This window comes from Botrytis cinerea, chromosome 4 (genome assembly GCF_000143535.2).
Source record: "Botrytis cinerea B05.10 chromosome 4, complete sequence".
In the NCBI taxonomy this organism is placed as follows: Eukaryota; Fungi; Ascomycota; class Leotiomycetes; order Helotiales; family Sclerotiniaceae; genus Botrytis; species Botrytis cinerea.
The window spans coordinates 2,053,135-2,075,602 of record NC_037313.1 but is presented as its reverse complement, the minus strand read 5'-3'; the positions used below and the strand labels follow the sequence as shown (position 1 = coordinate 2,075,602).

General features: G+C 42.7%; 5 protein-coding genes across 6 annotated transcripts; 2 read left to right on the top strand and 3 right to left on the bottom strand.

The window, feature by feature from the left end:
• On the bottom strand, window positions 1–1,400 carry BCIN_04g06030 (hypothetical protein). The gene has a single exon (XM_001557713.2). The coding sequence runs from the start codon at window positions 1,172–1,174 to the stop codon at window positions 359–361; it is 816 nt and encodes a 271-aa protein (XP_001557763.1). The 5' UTR covers window positions 1,175–1,400; the 3' UTR covers window positions 1–358.
• An 890-nt stretch (window positions 1,401–2,290) lies between these two features.
• Window positions 2,291–6,056, top strand: BCIN_04g06020 (hypothetical protein). The gene is made up of 9 exons (XM_024692700.1): window positions 2,291–2,448; window positions 2,498–2,546; window positions 2,595–2,638; window positions 2,682–2,810; window positions 2,930–3,095; window positions 3,150–3,366; window positions 3,458–3,730; window positions 3,781–3,944; window positions 4,001–6,056. The coding sequence occupies exons 1-9, from the start codon at window positions 2,315–2,317 to the stop codon at window positions 5,786–5,788; spliced, it is 2,964 nt and encodes a 987-aa protein (XP_024548479.1). The 5' UTR covers window positions 2,291–2,314; the 3' UTR covers window positions 5,789–6,056.
• Window positions 6,057–6,273: 217 nt separating this feature from the next.
• Window positions 6,274–10,340, bottom strand: BCIN_04g06010 (hypothetical protein). Of its 2 annotated transcripts, none has more exons than XM_024692698.1 (3): window positions 9,603–10,340; window positions 8,930–9,554; window positions 6,274–8,717 (listed from the first exon to the last, which is right to left on the bottom strand). In XM_024692698.1, exons 1-3 carry the CDS (start codon window positions 10,035–10,037, stop codon window positions 6,478–6,480), a joined length of 3,300 nt encoding a protein of 1,099 aa, XP_024548477.1. In that variant the 5' UTR covers window positions 10,038–10,340; the 3' UTR covers window positions 6,274–6,477. The 2 variants fall into 2 exon arrangements, with proteins under 2 accessions (XP_024548477.1, XP_024548478.1); XM_024692699.1 differs by having other exon boundaries at window positions 9,603–9,693.
• Window positions 10,341–15,799: 5,459 nt separating this feature from the next.
• BCIN_04g06000 (hypothetical protein) lies at window positions 15,800–17,227 on the top strand. The gene is made up of 3 exons (XM_001557707.2): window positions 15,800–16,303; window positions 16,439–16,521; window positions 16,577–17,227. Exons 1-3 carry the CDS (start codon window positions 16,133–16,135, stop codon window positions 16,836–16,838), a joined length of 516 nt encoding a protein of 171 aa, XP_001557757.1. The 5' UTR covers window positions 15,800–16,132; the 3' UTR covers window positions 16,839–17,227.
• Window positions 17,228–19,153: 1,926 nt separating this feature from the next.
• Window positions 19,154–22,421, bottom strand: BCIN_04g05990 (hypothetical protein). The gene is made up of 3 exons (XM_024692697.1): window positions 21,930–22,421; window positions 20,772–21,852; window positions 19,154–20,717 (listed from the first exon to the last, which is right to left on the bottom strand). The coding sequence occupies exons 1-3, from the start codon at window positions 21,948–21,950 to the stop codon at window positions 19,813–19,815; spliced, it is 2,007 nt and encodes a 668-aa protein (XP_024548476.1). The 5' UTR covers window positions 21,951–22,421; the 3' UTR covers window positions 19,154–19,812.
• Between the last annotated feature and the right edge of the window lie 47 nt (window positions 22,422–22,468).

Genomic DNA, 22,468 nt, shown 5'->3' with positions numbered 1-22,468 from the left:
TGATAAGTAAATCATTTCCATGTAATTTTTTACCAAAATGAGATGAAGTCCTTGCCTCTGATATATTCTATCCTACAAGCGGTGCGAGAACGCGTCAAAACCAGTGGCCGGCATCGAGTAGCTGTGCCAAAATAAATCGATCCATGAATAACCGTGTGTGATATTCTTCCTCAAAAAACAATCTGTCCCAATGGATATTCCAAAAAAAAAAATACTAAACTCCTGACCTAACTCAATAAGTTCAAATCCATATGATGCAAGTATTATCGCATGACTAACTCCAAGTCCTCAGACTTCCTTCATTCATCCATGATCATTATCGCAACCAGGCGACTAAATGGTGTATACAATTTTATCTTCAATGTCTTCCTCTAATCTCTTCATATGCAGGTGGCGGATCTTGTGTTTCGCCCGGAATTGTAAGTTCATCTTCTCCTGGAACCACAATCCTAACTCTCGAGGTATTCGCTTTTGTACTCTCATATATATTGCCCGGCGCAGATGATGAGCGACGCCGAGTGGGAGCACCAGGCCTCAACATAGACTCAGGTAACTTCTCGGGCGGATAAGCATATGGTTCGTTCGCGAACGTTGGGTGAAAAGGTTGCTGTGATGTTTGATAAGGAGGGTAACGAGTTTGAGAATGATGATTGAAAGGGGGAGGTGTAGTAGTAATAGGCGGGCTATTCATACGTTGTTGAGGAGGCGGTGGAGGGACCCATCCCGCTGAGGGTGCGCCAACGGGCGGATGTACTTGTTGTCGCATCTGCGTCTCTGGATGCGGCACGTAATATCCTTTTCGTGGTGGCGAACTGGTATACCTCAGATCCTCTCTACTTCTCCTCTTATCATCTCTGCGATCATCCCGCTCCCTTTTGTCATATGTGTATTTTCTTTCCGACGAATCTCTTCGTCTGTGCCTGCGCTCATTGCTTCTTTCCCTCCCTCTACTCCTATCCCTATCCCTATCATAACTGCGATCGCGCTCCCGGTCGTAAGAATGTCTCCGCCTTCGATGTCCCGGACCAGCGCGATCAGGAGAATAAATGCGATAAGACTGCTCATCGAGGTCTAAAGCTTCATTCTCGAGACGCTGCTTCTCCTCTCTGTGTTTGAGATGTTGTTTTATAAGGTAACCTGCTGCGAGGAGTTCAAGGCCGCCGAGGATGACCATGCTGATGATGTGCAACTATATCCCTTCGAAATATATATCTCAATTCTATGTACGCAGTATTTCTTGTGCCTTGCTTGGTTAATGTGAAATGTAGTTAGTCCTCAGAAAACGTTGTTGATATAATATGAAGGAGTAAATGCTGGTTGAGTCACAAAGATAAAACATGATCGCGATAACTAGTCAGCTGCCGCGAGCCGCTCACCTCAGCTCAGCTGATGCATTTTTCGAAGAGTTTAACTTTTCTATTACACAAGAACTTTCGTCCCAACTTCCAACTTCCGGCCAAGACGGGAACATGGCACAATCGGTCTGTGGCTGCCGATTGGGGCTGTGCTTCATTACATCATAAATGCCAAGATGCTCTGTCATGTGACATGGAAAATTGTTCTTACTGCCGGCCTTACCCGAATTGATTTGATCCTTGAACTATCTGATCATGACGGTGCAATGTTGAGACAAGCCGACGACAAGTCAGCACATATAAGATCAACAACTTTAATAATTGTCAAGGACTTTACATACCATACCTCTTCGAATCCATTGATATGAATCCACTAAGCCATTTCCCTTTTGTTTGATCCTTCGAACCGAGCCTCCTGTTAAGACTACTCGGTCCAAGATCACAGCTCTGATGATCAGTTGAGGCAAGTGGTACTTTATATCATCACAGCTTGATTCATCCTCATCGGAATAATATATCATGCTTCCTGTAACCGAGATGCTACTTCAGGTCTTGGTACCTTTTGTGCCTGTCGGGGTATATCACTTTATTATACCCTGACCAATATGTACATTGCCGCTCGGTTGAAAGTTCGCCGAGTCAAATCACATCTTTGCAGAAAAAAAATCTTAAAAATCTTCTCTTTAAGATCATCATCTGAACTATGCAATTAGCCAAAAAACAAAAACGTTGTAGTATCTCCACTATGGCTTCGGAGCTCGAAGAATCCACTGTGATTGTCTTTCTGATTGCTGGAAATCTAATATCTTCCGAGCCGTCGGATTGCGGGGTGCGTCGGCAAGAACAACACCCCTGGATCACATGCTTTATTTGTTGAATGATGCTATTTCTGAATTACTATATAAGTGATAAGTCTTACTATGTAATTAATGTTTGGTTTGCTAACACGAAGTGAAATCATGAGGTTACTAAACATCTTCACGACGTTGTGTCTCTTACTATGGGGAGGAGCTGCTACAAATGATGGATTGACCGATGTTGTAGAATGGGATCCATATAGTTTGACAGTCAATGGTTCTAGAGTGTTCATTTTGTGAGATTATTCAAAGTTATCATTCAATTCTTGCTAATTGCTAGTCAAGCTCTGCCGAATTCCATTATCAACGGATGCCCGTTCCAGAACTATGGCTCGTGCGTTTCATTCCCTCCAAGTCTTACAGAGATCTTACGTTGGCCTAGGATATCTTCCAAAAGTTTCGAGCAAATGGTTTCAACACAATTAGGTAGGATCAATGTTGCTCAACCCGAATTGTCTAACTAGTATAGTGTATACTTTTTCTGGTCTTATCACGAGGCCTCAAAAGGGTCATTTGACTTCGAAACATCAGGCAAGAATGTTCAAAGAGTTCTTGATTATGCAAAGGAAGCAGGAATCTGGGTCATTGCTCGAGCCGGGTAAGTTCATCTGGTTCACTAATCAAAATTCTTATTCCCAATCCCAAAACTTGCCCTCCGAGGTGTCACCAACATCGTTTTCAAAAAAAGAGGTATTTGCTGACTCCCCGATTATACAGACCATATTGCAACGCTGAGACCAATGCTGGAGGTTTCGCGTTATGGGGCTCCGATGGAAGCATGGGAACGCTAAGAAGCAACAATGCTGCATATTATGCATCTTGGCTTCCATGGATCACGGAGATTGGAGGGATTCTAGCAAAGAATCAAATCACTAACGGAGGAGTAAGATTCATCACATGTGTTGGAGAGACCAACGAGTGCTAACTCCCAAGATAGCCTATTATTCTCAATCAGGTTGAGAATGAACTTCAAGAGACAACTCACTCAGCGACTAACTCCTTGGTTCTTTATATGGAGCAGATTGAGGCTGCATTTCGAGATGTTGGCATTACTGTCCCTCTTAGTCATAATGAGAAGGGCCAAAGAAGTATGTCATGGAGTACTGATTATCAGAATGTTGGTGGTGCTGTGAATGTTTATGGCTTAGATTCGTGTAAGTACATTAAATTCCCGCCTTTCGATGTATTTTTGGTTCTTGTTCTATCTTTTCTTCCTGCGATCTAGCTGACACAACAGTAATATAGACCCCGGTGGATTGTCATGTACTAATCCTGCCAGTGGTTTTAATCTTGTCCGCAATTATTATCAATGGTTCTCAAATTACTCTTACACACAACCAAGTTACTTTCCAGAGTTTGAAAGTGGTTACTTTACTCCATGGGGTGGTAGCTTTTATGATGATTGTGAATCAGAACTTTCTCCAGCTTTTGCAGATGTCTATTACAAGAACAACATTGGGCAAAGGACCACTCTTATGAGCTTATATATGGCTTGGGGTGGTACAAACTGGGGTCATTGTGAGTTTGCCTTGTCATCACAAACAAATTGACTCTAACATGTTGAATAGCTGCAGCTCCAGTGGTCTACAGTTCTTATGACTATGCAGCTCCTCTTCGGGAAACTCGCCAGATTCGAGACAAACTCTCCCAGACCAAACTTATTGGGCTCTTCACCAGGGTTTCCACTGATCTGCTCAAAACAGAGATGATCGGTAATGGTACTGGATATAGTGTACGTATATCCTTGTCTAGACAGCCATACACAGAAACAAAACTGATCAATGACAGGTATCTTCAACTGGCATTTGGTCATGGGTTTTACGAAACCCTGATACTCAAGCTGGATTTACAACAGTCCAACAAGCGAAGTCCAGCTCAACAACATCGGTAACATTTGATGTATATCTAAATACCTCCTTAGGTGCTGTGACTGCATCCAATGTGAATCTAAATGGTCGTCAAAGCAAAATTCTTGTCACAGATTATACATTCGGAAAGCATACACTTCTTTTTTCATCTGCAGATATCCTTACATACGGTGTCTTCGATGTTGACGTTTTAGTTTTGTATCTCGAAGAAGGACAAATTGGTCAATTCGCTTTCAAAACTACATCAAAATTGACCTATCAGGTTTATGGAAACTCTGTTTTCGCGGCAAATTCAACATCGAACTATACCTCAACATCACAAACATTTACATATACTCAAGGATCTGGCCAAACGGTAGTCAAATTCTCTGATGGAGCTTTAGTATATTTACTTGATCAGCCTTCAGCATGGAAATTCTGGGCTCCAGCAACAACATCAAACCCTGATGTCAAGCCGGATGAACAAATATTTGTTCTAGGACCATACCTCGTACGAAATGCAACTACGTCTTCTGGAGTTGTTAATATTTCTGGTGATGTCGACAAAACCACAAACATTGAAGTCTTCTCCGGAGATTCATCGATTGAAAATATTGTATGGAACGGTTCTCCGTTATCCATAACGAAGACAAAATATGGTTCATACATCGCAGAGCTTTCTGGTACTGAGAGTAGGATTGTTTCCTTGCCACAATTGACCAATTGGGAATCTGCAAATTCTCTTCCGGAAAAAGAAATCTCCTACGACGATTCAAAATGGACTGTTTGTAACAAAACAACTACATTAAGTCCAATTGCACCGGCGACTCTCCCTGTCTTATTTTCAAGTGACTATGGATATTACACCGGACCTAAAATCTACCGTGGATATTTTGACGGCTCCAATTACACATCAATCAATATTACCGCATCGGGAGGTTTAGCATTTGGATGGTCTGCCTGGTTAAACGGTGTTTTGATCGGTGGAAACACTGGTAATGCGACTGCAACAACTACCAACGCCATCCTCGATCTCTCAACCCATACCTCTATTATTAAGCTCACCGATAATCTCATCACGGTTGTAGTAGACTATCACGGACACGACGAAACATCCACTGCAAAAGGTGTCGAAAACCCCCGCGGTATTCTCGGCGCAAGTCTCCTACCCAAGCCATCTAGCTCAACCGGATTCAAACTTTGGAAGATACAAGGAAATGCAGGAGGTAGTGCAAACATTGATGCAGTACGTGGTCCTATGAATGAAGGTGGCTTTTATGGCGAGAGACTCGGATGGCATTTACCTTCTTCCCCTTCTTTGTCTTCCAAATCCACTCCTTTGGTCGGTCTGAATACTTCTGGAATCTCATGGTATTCAACAAATTTTACTTTGGCACTTGATGCAGACCTCGATGTTCCGCTCGGAATCAAATTTTCCGCACCAGCAGGCACTGTTGCAAGAGTTATGTTTTGGATTAATGGATATCAATACGGAAAATACGTACCGCATATTGGACCACAAACCGTCTTTCCTATTCCGCCCGGAATCATCAATAATCGGGGAGAGAACAAGTTGTCAATAAGTTTGTGGGCAATGCAGGATGAAGGGGCGAAGTTGGACAGCGTGGAGTTGGTTAATTATGGAGTTTATGAGAGTGGATTTGGGTTTAGTCGGGATTGGAGTTATTTGCAGCCGGCGTGGGATAGTGACAGGTTGCAATATGCTTAGAGTGAGGGATGAAGTGGATGTAGGAATGGGAATGCGAATGAAAGGAGAGATGTCATTTAAGATATTCTTCTCTTCGAATTCAAGTCCCTAGGTACCTATATTTCTAGCCACGCAAGCGCTCCTAGAATGGATAAAAGTACGCTGGTTAATCAACCACAGAAAGTTCTAAGAAAATTGTAGTAAAAGTATAGGGAAATCATGTAATCACAAATGAGATATGTATAACTATACACATCAGTAATTTAATCACCTAATCTTGATTAGAAGACTTTTTCCCCTCTTCTCCTCTTTCGCCTCCTCTTCAACACTCACGATTAAATAAGAAAATCACAAAACCAGAGAAATTCAGATGCTAAAAAGTTTTTTATATTTGCGTTCAAGTCTCAACTAAGGGGGTGAAAAAGGAAGTAGAACACGAGTGTGGCTATTGAATTTATTATGAAGGAGATGGATGGTGTGGATTTAATGGTTGTTTGTGTGATGCATGTTGAGTTATTTGGATATTTGATTATTTAATTATTTGGGAGATATGAGGGATTTAGGGGATTTGTTCTTGAATTGAGAGGAGAGGGCTGGAGTGTGGATATAAAGGAGACCATAAATCGACTGATCAAATGAGAAGTTTTGACTCTTATTCATTGTTTTCAGACTCCATACCATTATTGTCCGCATTCAAACATCATTACTTTTCATCTTTCTCCACATTCCCTGTCCCGCTCATCAACGAATCTCCAACCCCCTCTTCTCCTCTCAAATTCCCCTACCAACTTCGCACTCACCTCCTTCTTCTCCACCCACTCGGGTCTTGAATCCTTTTCCCACTGTACCAAGTATCTCCCTTCTTTTCCTTCTTTTCCTTCTTTTCCTTCTTTTCCTTCTTTTCCTTCTTTTCCTTCTTTTCCCTTCCGATTCCTAATCTCTTTTTCCTTAATATTATCCTCCTCCTCTTCTTCTTCTTCTTCCTCCTCCCACACAATTCTCTTCATCCTCCCTCTCTCCCCCACCCCCTGCTCCCACCTCTTCTTATCCCCCCTCCACACCTCCCCAACAACCCCATCCGTCTCGCTCTTCACCTGCCACGTCGGAGCCCACGGATCTTCCCATTCAATTAAATAGCATTGTTTTGGGATATTGTTGTAGAGACGCGTGGACAGAGCGAGGACGTATTTGAAGGGGTAGAGGATTTCGTTTTTGTTTTTCTTTTCGGGGATTTCGATTTCGTGTTCGATTTCGAGACCGGAGGTGAGGGTGCAGGTAGACGGGGAGAGGGGGGAGGTAGATATTCGTTTGAATTGGGAAAGGTGTGCCGTGCCGCCCATTTGGGGGATTTCGCCAATGCGGGAGGGATATTCAATAGTAATGGCGGGAATAGGCAGATCGGATTTCGGAGTTCCAAAATATGTTCTATCCACTGCCTCCTTGGGACCTCCTTTTTCATTCATATCTCTCCGAATCATATCCACATCTTCCCTAGTTCCTAATCCGAATCCCGATCCACCATTCTTGACTCCTTCTCCAGAAACGAAATCAGATAATTCTTCCTTATCCATCTCATTTTCACATCCTCTTGTGTGCCCATCGTTCTCGAAATAGGTTTCTCTGGTAATATCCCTCGAAATCGTCTTTTTGGGGATCGGTCTTCTGGATTTCAAATACTCTATAGGGATCCTAGAGTTTGTGGTTGGTTTTGCGTTGGTTCGGGGATCGGGAATTTTTTCCCGCTCGGAAATGTCGACATCGAAACTTGTATCCATGTCCTGCAACTCCTCATCTACCTCCTCGGTATTCTTGTCATAGTTCACTGTGCCGACAAAAGAAGACGTTTGCGAACCAACATATATCTCTTCTCTCTCCTTCCCCATACGATTTCGATACCCACAATCGTCTTCATTCCTCCTAGACTTCTTCCTGCCTACTCCCATACCCATTCCCAAGCCCTCACAATACCAATTGCCATCCTTTCCTACACCAAAATCACCGTCACCCCTACCCCGCCTCTCACTCATCCCCTGAGCCTCACAAACCACCCCTCTCTTTCTCACCGCACCAGCAACCGCAACCGCAGGAATATCCTCATCCGCGCTCAGACTTTCTTCAGAACTATACTCTTCCCGAAAATTAAGGCTACGAGTCGATGTGCCCGTATCAACATACCGAGTTCCCTCTGCTCTTTCTCTTCCTCCACTATCACGCTTTGTGGAAGCGCACGATGGAGATGAATGACTCTGCGAAGAAACCCTCTTCTCATCTCGAAGATCTGCCGATTTTTCTCTGAAGGCCTCGCCAAAAGTCCCTTTCCTCGTGATTCTCGCTGTCGATGTAATTTTCCTTTCTGAATTCAAGTCATTCATTTTTCCCTTCTCCCTCCCACCATCTCCCCAACTCCAGCCCCTCGAGCCCCCACCATCCATACCCTGCAGCGAATCTTCTTGCCTCTCTCTCTCTCCCTCTTCCGCCTTAACCACAAACTTTGTATCCGCCAAAAGCAAATTCCCCCCATCTTCCGAAATCTTCTCCATTCTTCTAAATGCGCTATTGCGTTTCATTCCCTGCGCATGTCTCCGAATATCTCTTTCTATCTCGGATTCTTGTATATTGTTAACCTGGGGATTCTCTAAAGTCCAGTTAAAGGGCTCCAAATTGACGTTTGTTTCGTGGTGGTATGGATATTTGATATGGGAGGGTGGATTTGGTGTCTGGGACAGGGGGGTCGCTTGTTCCAATTCTCGTTCCTGTTCAAGCCCAAAATCAAAATCTCCAAAAGCACCACAAGTTGTTCGATCTTTCATAGAAACGCTAGATAGCAAGGAGTTTCTTGCTATTTCTTCTTCATTGATATTTTTGTTTTCGCTCTGCATGTGAAATGCATGGGTTGTGTTTGTATTTGTTGTGGGAGTAACGGGAGTCGGATGCGGAAAGTTATGTGTACCTGTAAAGTTAGTATCTTCTCTGCATCCATTCATCCATCTATATCATTAATTTTCCTTCATTTAAAAGCAAGATTAAGATATGAAGTCAATCAATCACCGCATTCGAGATCTCAGCTGATTTTACATTCCGTGAATTTATCCGCATCTACATTTCCATTTCCACGACAAAAAAGCACGCATGCAAAAAATAGAAGAAAAAGGAAAAACTCACCAGGAATAACCCCCACAACCAAATACGCCTTCCCCCTCAATCCCTCTCCCCCTCTTCCTCCTCCTCTCATCCATTTTCTTTTTCTTTTATTCCCCCCCTCCCCCCCTCTCCTTCCATACCTCCCCCTCGTAACCCAACACAACGCACTACTCCTCCCCAAAAGCTCCTCCAAACAAAACACCACACTCCCGCCCTCCCTCAACACCTCTCCTTTCACCTCAATAATATCCACTCCTCCGATTCTCCTCGCCTCCTCCCTCGCATCCTCTATGTTATCCCACAGGCTGACCTGCGAACTCGTCCCCGCTCTCCATACTCCTGGTACGAAGATCGAGTTTGAGGGTTGAGATGCACCTTTCTCGGAAAAATGTTTTCTTACCCGCGAGAGGATTTGTTTGGGGGAGGACGGAAGAGGGCTATGTGTATCTTTCGCGGACCAGCCGTGTTCAAGGGGGCTGTAAGGTTCGCAGAGGAGAGAATTTGTGGGAGGGGGAGAGTGAATATCCCTCCAATTCTCATCTCGATGAAGTCTATAAAACACCTCTGGAATATTTTCTGGCCTGAGAGAAAAAGGATATTGGTACCCAGGGATAACTTGTAATTCGTTCGGCGCAGCTAGTGGAGTCTATCACACCGTTAATGAAATAGTCAGATTGAGATTTAGATCACTTACATTTACCGACTCGTCGACTCCTGCAGGATGATGCATATTCATGATTGGCGCAGAAATATCCATCACGCGTCTTCGTTTTTGTCTTCTACCCTTAAATTTGCGATGAAGATTGAAAGGACATCTAACCTTCGATGTGAAATGCGGAAAATGCCAGCGAGAAGCGAAGGTTTGGGGGGAGGATTTGAGGATTCGTGACTGAAATCGAAATCGATATGGGAAACGAGTTTTAAATCGAAATCGTCTCTTGATCACAAATCTCTTTTTCCTCTCGTAAGTTTCAGCAGAGACTTTCCCTCTTCGGAAACTCAGAGAGGAAATTTTGAATCTTTCTACTCGAAATTTGATCTTCGAATTTTTCTTGGATTTCCTCTCCGCGTATCGTGAGTCGCGACACCGAAGCCATGAAATTCGTTTCGATGAAAAGGGGAAAGACATCTCACGGAATGCGTGATAGGTTTGCTTGGGATAGGAAGTTTGTACGAAGAAGCCAATATCGTGATTGCAAGAAAACAGTCAAGACAACGGAGAGAAATCCAACCCAAGCCAAACTTCTCAATCCCCTCCAAAAAGAAGCAGAAGAAGAAGAAGGATATCAAACTTTTTATCCCTATCCTTCATCCACTTCCCTTTGTTATCTCTTTCCATTTTTCTATTGTCTTTTTCTTTCCTAGGCATTGCTTGCTCTTCGTTTCTATGCAGAAAGCGAAACACTGTTTTGTATCTCCAATGATTCTCCACAAGAATTTTTTTCTTTCACATCTTCATTTTCCAAAGAGAAAGAGTAAGAAACGAAATGAAAAAAAAAAAAAAAAAAAAAATGAAACAAGAAAGCAATCATTAAAGAGATGTTTTCTCAAATACATACATACATACATCATGGGATTAAATCAAATCAACTTGTTTCCACGAGACAACGTTGCTTGTTTGTTTGTTTGATATTCGTTACAAACATCCGATCTATCAATCTCTAGAACCCTTTCAATTTTGATACTCTACATAATATTCTTGAGACCTTGAATATCCAGGTCCGAAGATAAATTCTACAAGACGAAATTTCTCCATAAATCTCAAGAATAGATAATAAGAACCCCTCAGTATTGAATGCTACCGAGTCTTGAATGGAATGAAATTCTCAGATACTTCTCAAACCATTCTTCCAACAGAATTCTTGAGATTTAGATACAGATATCTCGAGATAGAGATAGATTCTATAAAAAAAAATGTAAAAAAAAATGACAAAAGACTCTCATGTCCTGACATTCACGCTTGTTTTACTTCTATAACCTAGAATCTATGATACCAGAAGAAATTCCCAAGAATTCCTTAATATTCAATAATATTGAATACTACGTCTCTAAAACCAAACCAAGTCTTTGATACTCATCTAGCTAATCCCATCTCTCAACATCCAAATCTCACAATCTTTCCCAAATCCTTCCCCTCGCGTCACTAGAAATCCATCAAATCCGTCAAATCCCAAATCTTACGATTCGAGATACATCAATATAGACATAGAAAATCGAAGTTGAAGTTGAAGTTGATGTTGATGCCAAGGGATATTTGCCAAGTAAACGGCATATTATTTTCTAGGTTTTTTTAGGCGAGTGGGAGGGGGGGCTTGGTTGATTATCCAAGTAGGTAGTATTAGGAATTCAAGGAATTCCGTTAACTCTGTGAAGATTCCCAGCTAATGGAAGAGAAGAGGCAGGAAAGAAAGAATAAGAAAGAATGAGAGATGGTGATATTATATTAACGATACTAGTAATATAGATAATATCGACGGGAGAAATACTTCCAATCACGACCCACGAGGAAATCTAGGAAGCGTAGGAATACGGAGAAAAAAATCATCAAGACACAATCACGTATCGCACTTCTTCAATGGTGGATTAATAGGGATATTTAGTTGGAGCCGGGAAAGGAAGAGGAGGGAGAGAAGGGTTCAAAGACGGAGATGGGATTTTGCAATCTATGAGGATGGTCCTGTCGATAGAGAGACTGAGAGATCTGGTACTGCAGAGAAGGGAGGGAGTAAAGACAGGCTAGGGAGAAGTTGGAAAGGGAGCGGATAGTTGGGAGAGAGAGAGGGGGTTTGGGGGAGAACCAGAAAAATGAGGAAATTTGACTGAGTCGATGGATGCGATGGATGCGATGGAATGAACATATTGGTGGGGAAAATGAGGATGTGGGAGAAACGGGGAATGATGAGATAGAGAATATCGAAGCACTGCAACATAATCAACCTAGCATCTCCACTGAGATGAATGAACACGATGACCAACCATCCTAACAACCAAACTCCAACCCATCCCCCCCCACCAGCCACTCAATCCCTCCTCCTCCTCCCCCTCCACTTCCACTTCCCCCTTCTACCCAACCAACAAACCTCCTCAGCCCTCTCTCCCGCCCCCAAGCCACCTAGAACGCAACCCCATCAACCTATACACCCATCAGAAACCCAAACCCAAACACGCCGCCCAAACAATCCACACGCGTGCCATCGGCGACTGATCAAGAAGAACGCGTTTTCATTCTCATGAGTCTGAGGAAAGTTAATGCTCTGGCGACGAAGCCGATATTCCCAACCGTCCCGCAGAAAAAAAGTGCAGAAATGAACCCAACAGAACCCCATTCCCAACTTGCCATCCACGCCCAGCCTAATTCACCGATCGCTACGGAACCGAGGCAAACAACGAGGGAATCAAAGTTGCTGCGATTCTGGAGAGATCGAGGAGGGAGAGATGAGTTGATTGTGGAGTGCCTTCTTTAGTAGACTCTTCGAAGACAGTTAGTTCAATCAAATAAACGAATGAACAAACAAACAAACAAAATTGTAAATCAATTATAATCAGTAAATCAAATTATCAATCATCACAACAAGCCAACTACGTTTCTCAAAGATCACCAATATCAATAGCGACGATGAATAACCAACATGATTGGTCAACCACCACCTCTCCTAAAAAGAACCACCACTCCGGAAATAACCCCCAAAGACATCCTTATTCCCAGCCGATGGAATTCTCAAAATTTTGGATTCCAAAAGGAAGGATGGAGGAGCAAAGACCGAACAATTTTTCAGATATGCAACAAAACGAAATCGATCGACTTTCACCGTCCACGTGACTTTTGGCAGAATAGTATTCTATTTTAATCATGATCGGCTTCAATATTTTTGCGAATGGAATGATTAATGGAATGTCTAGATAGCAGGTAGTGAATTGAAGAGAGCTTGAATCAAGCCATGTTTGTATGTGGATGAGAATGATGTGTTAGTAATGGAATTGGTTAAAAACTGGTCAAATAAGACTTCAACTGAACAGATTTATGGACAGTGACGATTGGGAAGCCGAAACAAAAGTAAAGCATAATTTAAAAGAACGGCGATGTCTCCAGAGGAAACAACAATGAAGTCATTTGTTACTATGGTATGATATGCTATGCTATACTGTGCTGTCTTGTCGCAAGATCGCGGTGTAAATCTGTCACGACAGAATTATAAACGGAGACCTTCAAAGATCAATAGTCCAAGTTCATTTCTAGAAATAACAAGTCATCCATATAATTGCGATGTGATTCGATAGTTTGTGATTTTCCGAATGGGTTGCATAATGTTCGTAGATCTTCTGCTTCCTTAACAACCCATTATAACACAGAAGCTTTCTTTTGAGGACAACCAACGGGATATCTTGTGCATCGAACGGAAATTGGATGATTGGAGAGGAGATTGACACAGACTAAAATCATTCGTAAAAGGGGAATAAATGCAAATGATGTCAAGAATATCAATAATAAGCAAACAAATACACTTGAACATCTGAATGACCCAGTCATATTGCATCTACCTGCGTATTGAATAGACACCTCGGGATGGCAGTTGGAAAAGCACTCGCTCTAGACGTTCATTTACTCAATCAGTCAGACGAGGCAGAACATAATAACTGTAGGGACAATATCGAAAGATCTGGACCTGTTGTTCCGCGCACCGAAATACCCCCTGCTTGCAACACGCCGATCTTGTAATCTTACAACGTTACAATGGCAAACCCTTCGCCATTCCTGAACATCATATGGCATCTCTTCTCGGGTAGGCGGCTGGGACGGAATAGCAAGACGAGCATCTCAAAGAATCAAGTACCCGTCGGAAAATGAAATGATTTGTTGCATCAACGGGGAGTAAACTAAATTCAGGAATAATCGATTTTGGTTTGTACGCTCCGAAGCTTTTTCGCAATTGTGCAAATTGCCATGTCACTTGAACAGCATGCATTCTTCTCTGGCACATTCCGAATGGACCGATTTATAAGTCTTCCATGGACTTTCTTCTTTTCCCAAGGAAAAACATCCTTGAAATTTTTGTTTGGCTGCATGAGAGATTTCCTACCACGGTAGAAAAAGAGTTTTCCCAGCAAAAGATCCTTCCCCGCAGCAAGCAATCATGCATGATTGCCGTATGCAGGTACAGCAAATGATACATTGGTCGATTTCCATAAAGAAAAGATATTCTATCATTTTGTGTCTCGGAACATTTTGGGAGAGATTCCCATGTCTAATTGCAATGAATACAATGCAATTTCTAATTGAGAATTAGAATTGAGAAGTGAGAGAGGTGTCTGGAGTTTCATCGTAACCTTGGAATTCATGAAGAAAGATGGATGTTACCCCTCGCATGAAATGGGATGATGGAAAGAAACAATTAAACTTGTCATCCAGCCAACCGCCAGCCAACCAGCCAACCAGCTCCTTACCGCTCGGTTTCCACCATCACCCCGGATTTTCTTTGTGATCTGTGGGATCCAGGATGTGAATTGCTGGCGTTTGTGATGTAACGGTTATGAAAAGGCATTGGTGGGGAAAGAGAAAGGGATATGGATGTGATAAGGAGAGCGAGATTAATGTTAATGCAAGGTTAATGCGGGTTGGGATTTGTCGTTGTGGTTGCGGTCGTTGTTGTTGTTTTTTGCAGCAAACAAAGGGAAACAAAAAGCAATATTGGCGTGGGAGAGAGCTGGAGCCGGGTAGATGATGCGGACCAAGAGAATCTGGCCAAGTATTATTGTGATTGTGCTTCGTATACGGAATGGAGGTGGATGAGAAGCAAAAGAATTAAGTCTTGATCGATCCACTCGAATAATAAAGTTTGGAATATTGATTTCTTGGTGGGTGGAGATGAGATGATGAGTGAGCAATCGCCATTGAGCGGTAACCTTAACGAACAAGTAGTAATAAGTGTGCTACTTCGCATGCCATCAGAAAATGCATTCTACTCTGCCTGGGGAATCTACGCGTGCTGTTGGATTCTGGGTTTATGCTGAATGGAATGCGAACACTTATTTAACCTTTGCTAGTCGTCTGGTAGCCGTTCGCATCTGTGTGAGTGGTCGGTCGAAGTGGCCATCGGTAGAGGGGGTGGTCGTAGACGGAGTAGGCTACGAATAAGTAACTTTACCCCTGACGCTACTGCACGACCGAAGAACGTCTACGGGACCGGCAAGCATGAGAAGACAACGACGATATTGATGATGCTACTTCTTGATCATGAGATTATCGTAATATGTAATACGTAGGTGAAGCAAGGAAAGCGAGGGTCGCTGTCAAGGAAAATGCTTGTGAATAGAATCAGGTGAAGAATAGAATTCGACCGTTTTTGACAGTTATACTTGGATTAAAGCTTCTTCTATTACTTCCTCCTCTCCCTCTCCCTCTCCCTCTCCCTCTTCCTCTCCCTCTCCCCCTCTCCCCCTCTCCCCCCTCTCCTTCTCCCTCTCCCTCTCCTTTCGCAAACACCGCCCACCCCATCTCCACCGTCCCTCTTTTGCCCAGTTGACCAAGTGATGCCAAGCCCCAACATGGCATCTCATTCCATTTTTCCCAAGAACGACGACCGTACTACTACTTGCGTCCTGCACAAGTCTTTGGCTGATCTCTGGGACCCAGCGGTGATCGACCACCGATGTGCCCATTCGTCTCTGCTCCGTAAATTAATTTGGCCACCGGTCCAATGAGACGCGGTCTGTACCTGCATCGTTCGGATGGGATCTCGTCTAAACCGCATGCGGCCGGAGCCAATGGATAAAGTTGGTGAGAGGTGATAGAGTTCTCCAATGATTCTCAAATGATTCTCCAACGATTCTCCAGTAATTCTGAAAACGGATGGAGAGCGTGGGATCCTTTTCCCTCCTGGTCCATTATCTTTTGGGAAAGAAGAGTCTTTTAAGCGTGCATACTTGGGTACGGCGCAGATTCACCGTGGGTGTATAATAAAGTTACATGGTCCCCAGCCAGATCCACTTTCACGATATGAGATCCTCATTATTATAATAATTAATCTCTCTCCCTCTCCTCTCTCACTTCTTTCTTCACTCACTTACCTCATTCACTCCCAACACAACACACATTCTCTTTTCTCTTTCCCATCGCCATAATACCCGACTTCTAGTCACTCACATTCGTTTCTCGCAAACACATCCAATCGCAAAATAGTCCAGCCGTAATCACTTAGTTCATAATATCAATCCCGATCTTTCAAGATGCAATTCTCAACCGTCGCCATGGTCTCTGCTCTCGCAGCCGCCGTTTCAGCCAACGGAAACTCCAGCATGGCTGCCGTCTGGGTCACCGATGTCGTTACCTCCTTCGTCACCGTCTGCCCAGCTGCCACCAGTTTCTCCTTCAACGGCGTAACTTACACTGCCACCGAGGTACTTCTTCCCATCCGAAACCCGAATACATGGTAGCTTCGCGGGGCCACTCTACAAGAATCCAGCCACGCGATCTGCCATTTCTTCGTTTCAAGATTGAGTTACGATATCACAACATACTAATGCGCTTCACAGAGCGAGACCGTCACCATCACCAACTGCCCATGCACAATCTCCAAGCCAGTTTACACCACCTCTTCCGTCATCTGCAACACCTGGTATGTAGTTCCACAACTCAAAATCAAATCTTCCCACAATCCTAACATCTTCTAGCACTGCCGTCCCAACTGCTCCAGCTAGCTCTGCTGCCATCAGCTCCGTCCCAGCCTGGGGTAACAGCACTGCCCCAGCCCCAACCGGCGGCGTTACCTCCACCAAGGGATCAGTCGGTACCACCTCTGCCCCAGCCGCCGGATCCAGCCCATCTGCCTCGACCACTGCCCCAATCGTCGTTTCCAACAACGGAAACCGCGCCATCGCACTCTCTGGTGCCAGCCTTGCTGGTCTCCTCGGTGTTGCTGCTTACATCTTGTAAACTCTCCACTTGAAGGACAGGATCTCCACTTTGCATTTCCCTCCTCGCATAGTCCATGGATGCATGAAGACATATCTTCCATGAGATGGATAATCTCTAATTCATGACCGCGCGTCGAATCCTTTGCAATCAATACTGGAAGATGTGGAAAGGTGGAAATTTTTAGCGCAAGGAGAGTTTTAAGTGAAGTGGAATGGCAATGGGTACAAAATAATTCATATGGATTGAGTTATGCCAATCACATAACGATGGTGTTTTTTTTTTCAACTTAGCATTTGAGGGTTGGTTTGGAAGGGAAGGGATGGAAGGTACTTTTTAATTCAACTAAATTCATGACTACAATTTTCCTCGAAATGGAATGAATACCTACATATTATTTAAACTGTCTATCTTTCTTGTCTTTTCTGTATAATTGTGTTTGCCGATGTGGTGAAGTGAGGGTGGGAAACGTCTACCTTTGGGAGAAAGGGATGGTTCGAAAAATTCTTGCTGTTCTCAAGACAAGACGAGCCTTCTCTTTCTTTCTTTCTTTCTTTCTTTTCTTGGATTTCTCAAAAGAATAGAAAGATAGTTTCGAGACAAATTCTGAAGAGTTTTCATTTCATTCCAGTCAATCAATTGATCATTCGATTGCTTTACTTTACTTTACTTTACTTATATCTGATCTGCTATTACTCAAGGAATGAACATATACCCACCCAGTAAATCCAATACCTGTTTGTATAAGACACCACATTCCATTCGTTCTATCTATTCACTTTAATACTGGATGAAATTTCATCATCTCATTTCATCTATTTATCTATCTATTTATCTATTTATCTATTTATCTATTTATCTATCCCTTCACATACACAAACTAACTTATACATCAATTTTATACATCTGCGCGAATATATCTACATCGTAAATAGAATGGCTAGGCGGGTAGAGAGAGGTGAATTGATTGATAAATAAGTGGGCGTGGTATGATGTGATGGGATGGGATGTGATGGATTCATATATGAGGGGTATCTGAGAATGGAAGTTTGAAGTTTGAAATTGGAATTTGTTGTTGGGGTATTCAAGTATTAAAATATGCTGGAATGATGAGATGAGATGAGATGAGATGGGATGGGATGGGATATTTATTTAGAAAGAAGTTGGGGGGAGTAAGTAAGTAAGTAAGTATGTAAGTAAGTAAGTAAGTATGTAAGTGAATGAATGAATGAATGGATGGATGGATGGGTAGGTGGGTAAATAAATGGGTTTAAGAAAGAAAGAAAAAGAGAGAATGAAAGAATGAAGGAATAAATGATAGTGACATAGTGAGATAGTGAGATGCTGTAGATGAGGTGGGATAGTGAGATGCTGTAGATGAGGTGGGATAGATAGATGATAGATTATAGACTATATATAGTGATATAATATATGAAACGAAAGGAGAGGAGAGATACAAACAGCTGGAGGAAAGGGGAAAGGGGGAAGGGATAGATAGATAGATAGATAGATATATTTACCATGAATCTAAACAACCACAAACCCACAAACCAGCACAGCTAAACTCCTCAGATCAGATAAACAACCAATCAGTATTTTCAAACTCTTCCAATTTTTTTTCTATTTTGAATAATCCATCTATCTATCCATCTCCAAATCTCCAAATCTCCAAATCTCCAAATCTCCAAATCTCCAAATCTCCAAATCTCCAAATCTCCAAATCTCCAAATCTCCAAATCTCCAAATCTCCAAATCTCCAAATCTCCAAATCTCCAAATCTCCAAATCTCCAAATCTCCAAATCTCCAAACCTCAAACCTCAAATTTCAAATCCCAAAGTTAGAAATCTAATAAGATTCGAGATTCGAGATTCGAGAGTATATTAGTTAAAGCTAAACACACATATAACATATAACATATATATACATATCCCCCTCCTCTTTCCCCTCCTCTTCCCCATCCATCCATCCATCCCCATTCCATCCCCTCAAACATACACTCAAACACTAACCAACCAACCTACCAACCAACAACTATAGAATTAAGGAATTAAGAAAGTAAATTGAATTGAATTGAATTGAATAATTCAAATTTCATTCATCAACTATCTATTTGTCTACCTACCTACTTGTCTACCTACCTACCCAATGCCTACTTTGTGCTTAGAAGTTAGCCTCAAATAGAAATAAACAAATTCTCTCTCTTACCACCTAGATATGCATAAACTCTCTGCTCGAAAGCTACAGAGTCAGACAGTCACTTTACAGTCACAGGCACCTCATCATCTCACGTAATCGCAATTGCATACAAACACATTCTAATAAATATTTATCATTATTCCTCTATCCATTTTGATTCTGCTTTTTCAAGTGTTTCGCCGTATCCTTCAAACTCAAGATAGAATCGAAACCCACCGCACAACCAATATAATGCTCACTGCGCGCTGTGTAATAAATATCTGCAAAGTACTCCATATCCATAATGGTATCATGACGTATCGCATCTTCCTTGATATAATGAGAATGTACACTGAAAGAAAACTTAAATCATAGCATGGTATTCCCCTCCAAAGAAGAGCCGTCCTCTAATGGATTTCGCGGCTTTCAATACATTGTGAGAACGCAAAAGATACAAGAATGAAGAAACAAATGCCAATTTCATCGCCGTGATTCCTTCCCCAACACGCCATATAACAACCCATGCTCAAGTAGAAGGAGGTACAGCTTATAATTTGATTCTTTCCGTGAAAGGATTCGTCGAAAGAAATGCCATAAAGCTCATGACTAACACTTGCCAAAGGCTCCTCTTCGTCGTGCATCTTGATGTTAAGGATCAAGGAAGGCAAAATGACAAAGCTGGTTCTTGGGTGGCTATACAAGTCAAACGTGGTGACCCAACGGTGCCAAAAAAAAAAAAACTAGATGAATACCATGCTTATAAGTGCAAATTGCAGATCCGTCAAGCGTGGTGGTTGTAAGCCGAATATTTCGTACCTCCTATGCAAGTTCCGTCTCGAAAGCAGTAGTGAGGTCAGCTTCCAACTCTGCTTCAAACTCAGCATCGAACTCAGCATCAAAACCATCATCCATATTATTTTCTAAGCCAGTTTCTCCCTCAACTGCTGGTTTCCCTTCAGAGCTTTCTTGTAATTGATCTATCTCTTCATCCTGATCACTTTCATCATCCAAAACAATTGTCTCAATATGCTTTGGTGGTTGCATCCATGCCTTGGGTTGTGTTCCAAGTGCCGCTCTCAGTGCATTTTGAGTTGCCTTAGAATAATTCAAAGGTGTATGATCTCGAGTCTTTTTGGTAGGTGGTGGCAATGAAGCCCATCTGGATTCCGCATTTTGTTGAAGATCTTTATTATCAACAGGAAGAGCAGGCAGTGACTGACGACGGCCAGAATTAGCCCCGACTATTGGAGCTTTTTCTGTCTTGTTGGCCATATTCGCTGTATGAACCATAGGCCCAGGACGTTGAAATTCTGGCGGGGCGGGGAAAGCTGGACCGAAAGGGCCGAGTTGTTCAAAGTTCCATGATGCAACAGCTGTATCATCATTAAGATATTGTCGATTTAGTTCATGAACCTTGGCTTTGCATTTAGAGCATCTTTCGCGTCTTTTCCAAACTTTTTTGGTCAGATAGAATTCCTTCTGGATATTGTTACAGGGTAGGCCATGTTCCTTGTTGAAATTCCTACACACCCACGATCGATCGTGTTGAGGATTTGCTCTTAGTTGTGTGAGAAGACCCATTGCTCTGGTTTGCAAGGCTTCTTGAGCGGTGGCATTATCTTGAAGCTCAGTGAGCATATTTTTTAAAGCGCTTTCTCTGAGAGAGGCTTGTTGCCTTTCGTTGATAATCTTTTGCTTCAATTCTTCAACTTCTATACTTCGTGCTGTTGTAGTTATTAGCAAATACTCAATAATAGGAGGATAATTGGTGAACTTACAGGGAAAAACAATGTTAAAAGCCTTTCTGAGATCAGAGTCCATCCTAACCTTGTTTTCAAACTTTTCCATAACTTCCCTAAGCTGAGGTGGAATAGAGCTCCTATCTAAACTTTGTGGCGAAGAATTCTGGGCAGTGGTACCGGAGCTTGTTGGCCTAGATGGTAGAAAGAGGCTTGTAGCTTGCTCCGTAGGTTGTCGTGGAGCTTGAATTGAGTCTTGTGGGCCAGATGTAGCTTGTTGATTAAACGAACGTCGAAATGGCGTAAACCCAAGATTTTGTGGAGGAAATGCAGCAAATGGTCTTCTCTGAGGGCGCGGTTGATTTGGGGAAACTTGATGATCATAACTATTCGATGCAACTCGCATTTGTGATCTTTGTGGGCTTTGTATAAAGGTGGGTCCTAGCGGAATGCCAGGAACTTCACAAGGTTGCTGCTGAACTATTTGGTGAGATTCCGGAATAGACATTATATGAGTTGCAGAAGGGCTTTGAACAACTTCTGGTGCGGTGGCACTTATGCTTGTGAATGACTGTGAAAAGTGATTGCTGTGATTGCTAGAAGGGTGGGCCGAGTTGGTGACCGGTACCTTTTGGATATCTGTGTCTTGACCGTTGGATGATGTGGCGGGGTCGTCCTTGTTAGAAGAATCTTGCAATCCAGATGGTGGTACTTGAGAAAGCAGTGATTCTTGTCCAATTGCTCGCTGAAATACCTCACTTGTGGCCTTAGGGGGATTTGACGTTGAGGTTGACTCTGTTGTCTTTACAGTTGGCATGGCTTGTTGAGAGAAAACGGACAAGGACTCAGTGATTGGACTGGCTACTCCTTCAGTAGCTGATTCAGAAGATGGGGACTTAGTAGTTGAGTCTGAATTGAACTTTCTTCTCTTGGGTACGGGTGGTTCGACATAGTCGTCAGGACATCTTGGACCGCTGTTGTAAAGATCATCGAGATTTCCCGTTTCGTTCCAAACAGAATAATCGCCCAGTGAGTTATCCTGGAGGTTATTCTCTTCCATAGAGAAAGAGCCCCATAATGAATAATCATCTTGGAAGCCAAGTGAGTCCTGGTCATTGTACTGCTCAAAGGAAGGAGGTGTAAGTCCAATGAGGTTGTTTTGAGAGGGAACATGAGAATTTTCAGGAGCATAATTACCTCCGATTCTACCAAAGTCATTCTGAACCACACCCATTTCAGATGTGCTCTCCATCTTGAGATATCTTGAGGTCTCTTCGATGTAATCCACCTAATGAGTGTCTTGAGTCGCAATAATATATCCCACCACAAAATTACGATCGCTTGAACAACTGCCTCTGGCACTGTGCCTCTGAACGATTGATTGCGAGCAATCTTAAAGAACAGATTTTGAAGACAAAACTTTGCCGACTACGGCTCGTGATAGTAGCTTGTGTTCAATTCCAGGACCCAGTTGGGTAGTTTGTACAAATGTATGTTTGGCTTGGTAGCCTAGAGATATCTCAATCTCACAACTTCAAAGTTTACTCAGCTGTACTTCTTCTTGAGGCATAAAAGGGCATTCGATGAAATCCAGCTTTGTAGAGTTTGAGGTTGTATAATTGAGAAAACGTTTGGAGAATCACTTGTGGATATCTCTCTCAAATGTTGAAAGTGTGAATGAAAGTGAACATAATGATTGCTAGGTGAGAAGCTGACTTTCAACTTCAAAAAGTTCT

What these genes read in the sequence shown, in the direction of transcription:
- BCIN_04g05990 (XM_024692697.1), bottom strand. Translation starts at nt 21,950, where the DNA reads ATGACTTTGGTAGAATCGGAG. An exon ending in TGACTTTGGTAGAATCGGAG is followed by an intron (nt 21,853 to 21,929) that starts GTAATTATGCTC and finishes TCCTTTGAGCAG; the next exon opens with TACAATGACCAGGACTCACT. An exon ending in TTTTAACATTGTTTTTCCCT is followed by an intron (nt 20,718 to 20,771) that starts GTAAGTTCACCA and finishes TAACTACAACAG; the next exon opens with CACGAAGTATAGAAGTTGAA.
- BCIN_04g06030 (XM_001557713.2), bottom strand. Translation starts at nt 1,174, where the DNA reads ATGGTCATCCTCGGCGGCCTTGAACTCCTCGCAGCAGGTTACCTTATA.
- BCIN_04g06000 (XM_001557707.2), top strand. Translation starts at nt 16,133, where the DNA reads ATGCAATTCTCAACCGTCGCCATGGTCTCTGCTCTCGCAGCCGCCGTT. An exon ending in TAACTTACACTGCCACCGAG is followed by an intron (nt 16,304 to 16,438) that starts GTACTTCTTCCC and finishes TGCGCTTCACAG; the next exon opens with AGCGAGACCGTCACCATCAC. An exon ending in TCCGTCATCTGCAACACCTG is followed by an intron (nt 16,522 to 16,576) that starts GTATGTAGTTCC and finishes AACATCTTCTAG; the next exon opens with CACTGCCGTCCCAACTGCTC.
- BCIN_04g06020 (XM_024692700.1), top strand. Translation starts at nt 2,315, where the DNA reads ATGAGGTTACTAAACATCTTCACGACGTTGTGTCTCTTACTATGGGGA. An exon ending in GGTTCTAGAGTGTTCATTTT is followed by an intron (nt 2,449 to 2,497) that starts GTGAGATTATTC and finishes TTGCTAGTCAAG; the next exon opens with CTCTGCCGAATTCCATTATC. An exon ending in TGGTACAAACTGGGGTCATT is followed by an intron (nt 3,731 to 3,780) that starts GTGAGTTTGCCT and finishes CATGTTGAATAG; the next exon opens with CTGCAGCTCCAGTGGTCTAC.
- BCIN_04g06010 (XM_024692698.1), bottom strand. Translation starts at nt 10,037, where the DNA reads ATGTCTTTCCCCTTTTCATCGAAACGAATTTCATGGCTTCGGTGTCGC. An exon ending in GAGTCGACGAGTCGGTAAAT is followed by an intron (nt 9,555 to 9,602) that starts GTAAGTGATCTA and finishes ACGGTGTGATAG; the next exon opens with ACTCCACTAGCTGCGCCGAA. An exon ending in GGTTGTGGGGGTTATTCCTG is followed by an intron (nt 8,718 to 8,929) that starts GTGAGTTTTTCC and finishes CTAACTTTACAG; the next exon opens with GTACACATAACTTTCCGCAT.